We start from the raw sequence: 9,447 nt of genomic DNA on the forward strand, positions 1-9,447 counted from the left end.
CACCACAGTTGCAATGACACAAAACCTCAGTCAGGCTTCTGTCTCTACACAGGAAACCCACACAGAAGTAGGATCCTCCAGTGTAGGCCATATGGAGAGTGGGAGCTGGACTCCATCCCATGCAGCACTGCTTCATCCTGCACTACTACGAAGAAAACCATCACTTGTCACCACATAAACTAACAAAGCTGAGGACTACACCAAGCTTCACACCAGCCAAGCAGATGACTGTGTAGACGCAAAATAATGAGCTGGATCCAGTACACATTATTTTATTTAGAATTTTCCATTTGTGCCTACCAGGGACACTAGAACTACTTGAACTACTAAAATACGACTGGTAAAAGCCTCAAGTCACCCAACTAAAAACAAAACACCACCGAAATGAAAGACACCATCCTAGAAAGCCATGGCAGCCCTAAGACAAGCTCCTTGTAAGTTAATTGACTTCAAACCAACAACTTCCCTTCTTGCTAACTAATCTAACCAGCTCCATTCCCTTAAACACTAACTCCTGTTATATATGAGACAAACCCTGGCTCACAACCGACAGAAGAGGGTCACTGGCAGAAAACAGGAAAAGTTGACCTCCTTAGTGACATGCAGGATCATAGAATCACAAAAAATGAGGGTTGGAAGGGACCTCAGGAGGTCATGTCTAGTCCAACCCCCTGCTTAAAGCAGGACCAGCCCCAGCTAGGTCCTCCCAGCCAGGGATGGATGTCAAGCCAGTCTTAAAAACCTCCCAGGATGGAGATTCCACAATCTCTCTGGGTAACTTGCTCCAGTGCTTCACCACCCTCCTACTGAGAGAGCTTTTCCAAATATCCAACCTAAACCTCCCTTGCTGCAACTTGCTAACACAGTAGTGTTAGTCAATGAGATCATGTTACATAGATCAGTACCTTCTGCCTGCCTGAAGTGAGTTTTAAGAGAAGGATTATCTTTATAGACCTGTCGTGAAATGCTCTCCTCAAAAGGACAGTTTAAAAAGAAACAATCTTCTTCTTTATACTACAGACCTACATAGTAATTGAAGGTGTTGGATGTGCTGAAATTATTTGTAGGTATTTCCAACAACCCACCCACTGAAGATTTGATGTCCTTCAAAGGAAATACTGAATTCTGTGTCACCTTGATCAACTATGGCTGCTCCTCCATTTCAGAGAGTCACAATCTCTTTGGCAGATAAGTTTTTATTTCGTACCATCACTATTACAAAGAGGTGCAGTGTGGTAGCAGCAATGTTTCATTTTATGCTGGATTCAATGCGCGACAATGAGCGCTCCTTTTTGCAAATCTTAACCTATAATTCTGAGGGTGATTTATGTTCAATCAGTGTGGCTTATGGAATCAGGAGGGAGCAAAGAAAGGCATAATGGTAAATTTCAAAATACATTACATCAGAAAACTGATCTCACTCAAGATTATCCTTTAGAATAGTCTTGTCACGATGTTGCTGGGCCAATCTGTTTACTTGTCAGACCAGACAGAAGGCAAAAGAAATACATATGTACAAAGACAACACAAGAATCTTGCAGGATATAATCCTACTACTGCTTTTGTCAAGTGGAGGGGGTGTCACTTTGCAGTAGAAAGTAGCAATGTTTATTATGAGCTTGCCTTCAGAGTCAAAGACTTTCATAACTGCACCCCAAAAATTACAACAGATTCTATTCGCCTTTCACATTTGATCACTTCTGTCAGTCTATCATCTCTGCTCACGCTCCAACGGGGACATAGTTGAAACAAAAGAACGCAAGACAGAAAACAGCTTCCCGGCACATACTGTCACCTGTGCCCTTCAGATTCATTTCAATAATCCACATCCAATTTATTTTTTACAGTATAGATGCTTCTTATTTTTTCCACCTGACTCAACTGAACCTAGACTAGCCTTTTTCACTTTCTGGATCTCAAGCTGTGTATGGATTTCCAGGGCTGCAGAGGAAAGGTTAAGGGTCAGCACAAATTTTTTTGTGAAGGTGATGGGGAATTGGGAGAGAGCAACAGAACTGTAACTGTTCACTCAAATTAAAGTCATATGAAGCACTGCATGAGCCCTTTAAAAAAAATCCCCTAGCACTACATTCAGGCTGTGAAACTAGCTGACAGCTTCACTTGAACCTTGCTACTGACAACAGTCATTTATAATGTATGAAGCTCTTCCCGATTAAAGCTTTTTTTACCCCAGATACTTTTGTCACTGGAACGTGCAGCAAACTGCACAGTGATGGCAGCCCCAGTTATAACAAGACAGTAATCCTTAAATGCAAAAATCAAGACTATGGAGATACCAACCCTAACAAACAGGAAACTGGCAGCACGTGGGGGGGAATTAACCTAATTTTTGGAGACCGCACAGAGCACCCTGAAGGCCTATGGAGTGCAATCAAAATGAAGCTGGAGCTACCTAAAGACTTACTCTCTACTAGATTATAGCCCCTGGGATAGCTCTGCCTCCTCAGTCAAGTATCTGTGGGGTTCTGGGTATCCAACTAGCTTCCCAACCTGCTCTTTATTACACTCAACAAATTTCAGCCCCAGGGACAGCAGCTGCCCAGGGCCAACTGCTGGCCTGAAAGCAGAAACATTTTACACACAGCTGCTCAGCCAAGAAGGTTTAACTGTTGTATAAAGGAACCACCCGGGTGATGTCCTGCCTGCAAATGGGGCATTTTTTTGGTTCTGGAAGGGCCTGGTAGCACTCGTCACATGAGCAGACATGCCCACACTCCAGGAAGACGCAGGATTTGATGCTACTCAAACAAATGACACAGGCATTCTTGATAGTCTCCACGCCTTCCCCACCCTCCAAGTTCATTTCCCGCACATGCCTCTCCCAGGTCTGCCTGAACTCCTCTTGCATTTGTCGCAGGCGCTGCTTCTCCCGACGGTGCCGGTACTGCTTCCTCAGGATGAAGAAGAGTGTGGCACAGGTGGCGAAACCGAAAATGACTGTCAGGATTTTCCAGAGCTTGACTCTTGATTCTTGCTTCTGGAGCAAAGCCTCAAAGCCCAAGCTGCTCAGATAGTACTGCATGCCCTGCTTGGGGGGCTGCAGCTTAATAAGGCTGTTATCAAGGACCAGCTTTCCCACCCCTGTTAATGTTGCTCCGATCTTCAGCATCTCTTCCGTTTCCTGGATGCCTTTGGGACGTTCCCCACTAATGTAATGGCCAATCACATCTGTGAAGGACTGGATGGAAGGGTGAAACTTCTCATACACTGTCTCCAAGCTGATTTCTGCAGCATCCATGGGCTTCATCACCCTTACTGCCACACCGCCCGAGTCATCATGAGGCACCAAGTCAAAGGCAGTTGTGTTGGTTCTCTGGTGAATGATCTTTTCATAGTCGTTCCTGGGAAAGGATAAATGAGAGAAGTGAAGCCAACACAGACCATCACCTGGCTTATCTGATGAGCAAAAGCATCAGTCGCTTCACTGTAGATAACAGGTAGCAGGGAAGTAGGCATCTAATCTGCTCTGTAAGGGTTTTGGTAAACATATCATTTTCAAGCCTTATGAACACCTGTGCAGCAGAGTTAAATGTTCTTCACAAGTTACGCTAAGCATTAAGCAATTTCTCTTCAGCACCAGGAAAAAAGTAACACTGCACAACAGAAATTACTTCTAGTCTTAAAGGAGTGATAGCAACGTTGCCCCTCTCAGATGTATGAGGGATACCACTGACATACTGAGGCTCAATAACACCAAATAACACAACTGGAATTTCTGCAACTTTCTATTCTTGCTTTAATTTGTTCAGCTCTGACAGGGAGTTCGGGCAAAAGTGTTTTGTTAGTATTGTTTGGATCAAATTTAGTGCTTGCCCTCAGCAAAAGTTTCTTTGGGTTGCAATAATTTTAAAGCTGTTTCCTTTTGCAGTGGCATTGTCCAGAAATGGGCATACAGCCCTCCTTTTATTGTAACAGTTCTCCTTCTCTCTTCCCTATTAAGCAAGGGGATGCTGAACTTCTAGCAGCTTGAGCATGACACTCAGCTATATCTAATGCCATCTAATCTTCCAGATGTGTTTGCAACTTTGAAAATTGTTGTGTCACAAGAAGCACAGCACAGCACAGCACAGCACAGCACCACACCAATTTTAATACACATAATCCGATTAAGTGAGGTTTTGTCTAGGCTCAAAGACTGCAGTGATGCTCTAGTTCAGCTATGTCTGCACCCAGCTGCAGGTACTGAGCCTAGAGAATCACGCTGTCACAAGATTTATCATTTGAATTACATGATAAATCTGTTATTAAGACCTCATTTTACCCAAGGGATATTACCCAGTTCCTGCCATTATTCAATAGGAACAACCTACAGCTGTTGACAAAGGCTCTTAACCTAGCTAGCTTGGATTATTGTAATTCTTTACTTTCTAGAGCCCCTGTGTATATTCTATTAAGGTGGTAACTCACCCAGAACAAAACAATATGTAGTGTATTTAACAGCTATACTGGAGCAGCAACACATTCTGAGGGCTGAATCTTTACACTGGCTTGATAAATTCTGCATTGATTTTAGAGTTTGCAATTTAAAGCCATGAGGCATGACCCCATTCACCTGTATGACTTTGCTGCCTCATACTCCATGTAGTTCTGTGCTCTCTGAGAACGCCATATGTTTGAACAGCTTTAGTTAAATACTTAAAACCACAGGAGAAAGGGTGGTTAGTAATGATTCTTCCCAACCCTACAAATAAGAACATCCTTCTAGATGTAAACAGCTGCTGATGTATCCTAGAGTTTAAAAGCAAGCCAAGAAAGCAAATATGCCTTATCTATTTATTTACACCTACTGACTTGAGGCTTTATTGTACAGCATTCAGGCTTTGCAAGTAGTATACTCCCCTAAAGCTCAGTTTGTTTCTAGTTCTACTGCTAAGAACATAAGAACTGCCATACTAGGTCAGACCACAGGCCCTCCTAACTTAATACCCTCTTTCACAGCAGCAGACAGTGGTTTTTAAGGGGAAGGGTGGCAGATGACAAAACGAAGAGCAATGGTCTCAAGTTGCAGTAAGGGAAGTTTAGGCTGGATATTAGGAAGAACTGTCTCACTAGGAAGGTTGTAAAACACTGGAACAGGTTACCCAGAGAGGTGGTGGAAACTCCATCCTTGGAAGTTTTTAAGACCCAGCTAGACAAAGCTTTGGCTGGGATGATCTAGCTGGGGAAGGTCCTGCTTTGAGCAGGGGGTTGAACTAGATGTGACCTCCTGAGCTCCCTTCCCACCCTCATTTTCTATGTTTCTATGATTCTAAATCCAGTAGCAAGCCCTAGTGTTATTCAGTAGACTCGTTATCAAGCCTTTCTGGGTAGAGCAAGATATAAATGTAAATACTACTACTAAACTGAAGCTGCACTACCAATTTTTCTCCCGATTCCTTTTTTTGGGCATGTGTTTTCATCATAAAGCCAACAAAGGGTGCACAAATATCTGGATATTTTCAGACAAGGTTCTTTGGGTACACGTGATATCTTCGGTTAGACCAACTAAATAGCTACAGTCAACAACCTCAAAGCATGGATATTTTTGTGCTCTGAAGAAAGAAGGACTTACCAGAGATGGGTTGTTCGATTCCAAACCATTTTATGCTCCTGTAGCGTCAGTCTCTGAATTACGCCCTTGTAATTGTCCACAAACTGGCTGTTGAGAGTTTCTTTAACAGAGCGCACAACACCTGAAAGAGACCGACGGAGCCATGCAGAACTGTAAAGGCCTTTCTACAATGTGTTGTTATTGTTGAACATTATTTATTTTTTAGTATAAATAAAATTAGCAATGCCAGAGTTAATCCTACTATATAGTAAAAGAATGCTATGGATTAGACAGTCAAAGATACAGGTACGAGGATCTGAGATTTAGTGCTTAGGCTTGCTAACCACCACCCAGGAAAATAAGGCCTATTGTGTCAGATGGCAGTGGACACAAGGTAGTCAGGAAAACAAAGACACTGTTCTAGAGTGGCTACTAGGTTTAGCTTTTAATGGCTATCCTTTATTTTGTATCTCTTTGGGATTATACAGCCCTAGAACCTGGGAACTATTTAGCATATGTATATGCTGAAATGGAATTCCATTACCCTTTTGAATTTCATTTATGAATTCAGGGTTTTCTTAACCACATTTTGATTCAGCTACTTGAGAGATGCTGGAAAAGAGTTGTTTTTCTTAAGAGAAGGACAAGCCAAAAGGAAGAGACTGGTTACCCTTTAATGCAGTGCCTCCCAACCTTTTCTTGTACCAGGACTCGATGGCCAATACCAACCCAGCGACCCTTACTCCTGACCCACTGCCCCCTGTACGTGGGATGGAGGAGAGGAGTGTGTGTGGGGGATGGGGGCCCCCAAGCAGCCCCTTGAAGGCTGGAACTCTCCCAGCATGCAAGGGAAAAGCCATGGTTTCCCACATTTTTCTCCTTTAAAGGAGAATTCATCTTGTTGATCCCTTGTTAAAGTTTGCTTTTGACCCTTTCATATATTCTTGCAATCCACTTTTGGGTCGTGACTCATGGGTTGAGAAACACTGCTTTAGTGGACTAAATGCTTATGTACATTACCTTCAATAACGGCATATGGAACACATTTTCCTGGTGCTTCCCTAAGGATATTCTTCAAGTCTTGGTCTAGATTAACTTTCTTTGCACCCTATATAAACAGAGAAACACACGGATGAGTAATTATAGACTAAAGGGGTGTTATATACGAGATACAAGGAAGATTTCTCATTGATGACTAATTTCTGAAGATCATCAACTTGAAGGGAGAAAGGAAGATTTTGAGAAACAAAGGCCAGTTTCCTGCTGTTTCACAGTAGCTTTTTAATCTTTTTTCTACTCCCATTTTATTACTCTTATTAATATATTATATTACTAATAATGCCTTCTTAGTTATCACTTTTCATCACATATCAAAGTACTCTATAAAGCAGGCAAGTGTCATCCTCTTTATTTTGCAAATGGAGCATCTGAGGCAGAGTTAACACTATAAAGTGACTTGTTAAAGTCACTCAGTAGGCCAACAACACAGCTGGGAATAATATCCAGGGGCATGTCTACATGAGACACTTAATGCACAATAGACGGATTGACTGTGCATTACAGCGTCAAGACAAAAAATATACTATTAGGCTAAGACACACTAGTTTTAGCCTACTGCGCATTAGCCATCACGAAAAAATGTGGGATCATACTAATACGCAGTATAGCAACCTACTGTGCATTTACTATCATGAAAAAATGTGGAATCATACTAATGTGCAGTATGGCAGCCTACTGCGCATTTATTTAGTTCAGGCAGTCCTCTACTTACGTTTTGAGTTGCAATGTTTTGTACTTACAATGTTTCTAAATTGACACCCCGTTTCAACTTTACAACGCCAGTTTTGACTTACAATGCTTGATCCAATGCAATGCCATAACAGCAAAAAAGTTTGCTGTGTCGCTCATCTCCCTGGAGAACATCTGTCCAAATTTCCTTGGACACTTTCTTTAAGAAAGCAGACAAGGCTCCAGAAAAACCTGTAGCCAAGACTCCTGAGAAGACTCCAGTCAAAAACCCTTCAAAAAGTCCAGCAAAGTCACCTCAAAGAAGTCCTTCCAAATCAATATGATTGCTATTTGCTATATAAATATATTAAGGTAGCTAAATTACTCATCTATAATTGATCCAGTACAAAATTCTGGGGTATTTTAGGTGAAAATAGGGTATTGGCCTTGGTTAAGGAACTAAGCCTCCATTTATAACATTGTTTCTTGGGAAAATTGGTTCCAAGTTGCAACATTTCAACTTAAGACACAGTTTTCAGGAACCAATTGTGTCATAAGTCTTACTTTTACAAGTAAGCACTGCACATTAGTGAACATGTAGACATGCCCAGAGTCTCCCAAGTCGGAGCCCTGCAGCCTGCTGATCAGATACCCTGAACACTTTCTTCCTGACACCTTAAATCAGCCACTGGGAATTACTTGCATCAACGCAACTCTCCAAACACACAATCTCAGCGAGCTGTTTTGGGGTTTTTTTCTTCAAACCAGCCAATACAGTTAATACAGTGAAACAGTCCTATACCAGTGTTAACATATGGAATGTAGAAAAGGAAACACCGTTGGGAACAGGAGAAATGCTCAAGGTTCCCGAACAAACCTGGGAGCTAAAAACAAACAGTTCAGACAAATGGACACGGAACGTTTCAGTGAAGAGAGGCATCCAAATAAACGGTCGTTAAACCGCACAACCCCTCCACCCTTTTAGATGCTGTTGTTAACACCTTAATGTCCTAATTGGGAAGGCAGCACATCTTGCCATCAAAAAAATGAAACTTCCCCGCAACTAACCTTGAGGCTATGGGCCACTTTGGATTTCTGCCGGTAAACCGAGTACAGAATCGCCGTGAGTGCCGAACTGGTGACCAGGAAAATGACCTGGCCTGTCGAGGGGCGCCCCCCGCTCTCCATCACGAACAGTCAGACCTCGCAGGTGCCTACGGAGGAGGAGGAGAAGAGGGCGGTTCTTGCCGATCAGCTCGTTGCAGACAAAACCGTGCTCGCGTTGCCGGGCTTTGTGGCGGGCGCGCAGACCTCGCAGTGGGGAGCTTGCGAAGACCACGTTGACAGTGGATTTAATCTGAAAATACACACGACAGAACCAGGCGCCGTGTAGGGCTGGGATGTGTCCTGGCCCAGCGCATCCGACTGATCCTCCGGCCCGGAGCCGGAGGTGCCGGTTCCCGTATGCCCGGGGGCTGCGGGGGGAGGCGAGCTCCGGCGGAGAAACGAGCGACGCCGGCGCACTGCGGCCCGGCTGAGGGCAGGGGCGGGCAGCGCAGCGCAGCGCAGCACAGCACCGCGGGGGGACCCACCTGCCCACGTGCAGCAGGAGGACACGGTACACACTCACCGCTCCGCGGCCCACCCGGGCAGGCTCTGCTTCCGGCGTCGCCTGATGACGTGCTGGCTACGCTCTGCCCGCGAGCAGTAGAATCCTGAGCCAAAGCCATAGAGAGGCAGGCTAGAGGGGACCCCTGGGGTCCTCCAGGGCCCCTCCCCTCTGGGACTGAGCTGTCTGCATCCCCTGCCTACCTTGGCCCAGGGGCTCAGGGCTGGGGGCCTGCCCCTCCCGGCTTTGCCCCTGGCCCTGGCCGTGCTGGCGTGGGAGAGTGCACCCTTGGCCATCCTCTTAAGACAAATCTAGGCACCCAAACCCAATTTTGCAATGTGGTGTCCATATTTTAGACGTGTAAATCTAAGTTGAGAGGCAGATGTTCAGAGGTGCTGAGCTGTGAGTCCCACAGAAGATTATTTGCTCAGCACCTCCAAAAATGCTGAGGTCCAGCGCAGAAGCCTTCGCCTCTTGCACCAGGCCAAGGGCATGTCACGCCTCCGGCCCTGGCACGTTGGAGACAGGGGTCCCTTCCCTGCGTGCCCAGCATGGGCGC

General features: G+C 44.7%; 1 protein-coding gene across 3 annotated transcripts; it reads right to left on the minus strand.

Annotated features, from left to right (window-relative positions):
• Positions 1–1,180: 1,180 nt before the first annotated feature.
• On the minus strand, positions 1,181–8,983 carry MUL1 (mitochondrial E3 ubiquitin protein ligase 1). Of its 3 annotated transcripts, none has more exons than XM_090023816.1 (5): positions 8,910–8,983; positions 8,348–8,493; positions 6,572–6,659; positions 5,573–5,693; positions 1,181–3,362 (listed from the first exon to the last, which is right to left on the minus strand). In XM_090023816.1, exons 2-5 carry the CDS (start codon positions 8,465–8,467, stop codon positions 2,624–2,626), a joined length of 1,068 nt encoding a protein of 355 aa, XP_089879942.1. In that variant the 5' UTR covers positions 8,468–8,493; positions 8,910–8,983; the 3' UTR covers positions 1,181–2,623. The 3 variants fall into 3 exon arrangements, with proteins under 3 accessions (XP_089879942.1, XP_089879943.1, XP_089879941.1); XM_090023817.1 differs by lacking the exon at positions 8,910–8,983 and adding an exon at positions 8,872–8,890; XM_090023815.1 differs by having other exon boundaries at positions 8,348–8,960.
• Between the last annotated feature and the right edge of the window lie 464 nt (positions 8,984–9,447).

Source organism: Crocodylus siamensis, chromosome 12, assembly GCF_052110815.1.
Source record: "Crocodylus siamensis isolate JL-2025a chromosome 12, ASM5211081v1, whole genome shotgun sequence".
Lineage (NCBI taxonomy): Eukaryota > Metazoa > Chordata > Crocodylia > Crocodylidae > Crocodylus > Crocodylus siamensis.

Coding starts and splice junctions, on each gene's coding strand:
- MUL1 (XM_090023816.1), bottom strand. CDS start 8,467: ATGGAGAGCGGGGGGCGCCCCTCGACAGGCCAGGTCATTTTCCTGGTC. Junction 6,660..8,347: donor AAGTGGCCCATAGCCTCAAG/GTTAGTTGCGGG, acceptor CTGTTTATATAG/GGTGCAAAGAAAGTTAATCT. Junction 3,363..5,572: donor AATCGAACAACCCATCTCTG/GTAAGTCCTTCT, acceptor ATCCTTTCCCAG/GAACGACTATGAAAAGATCA.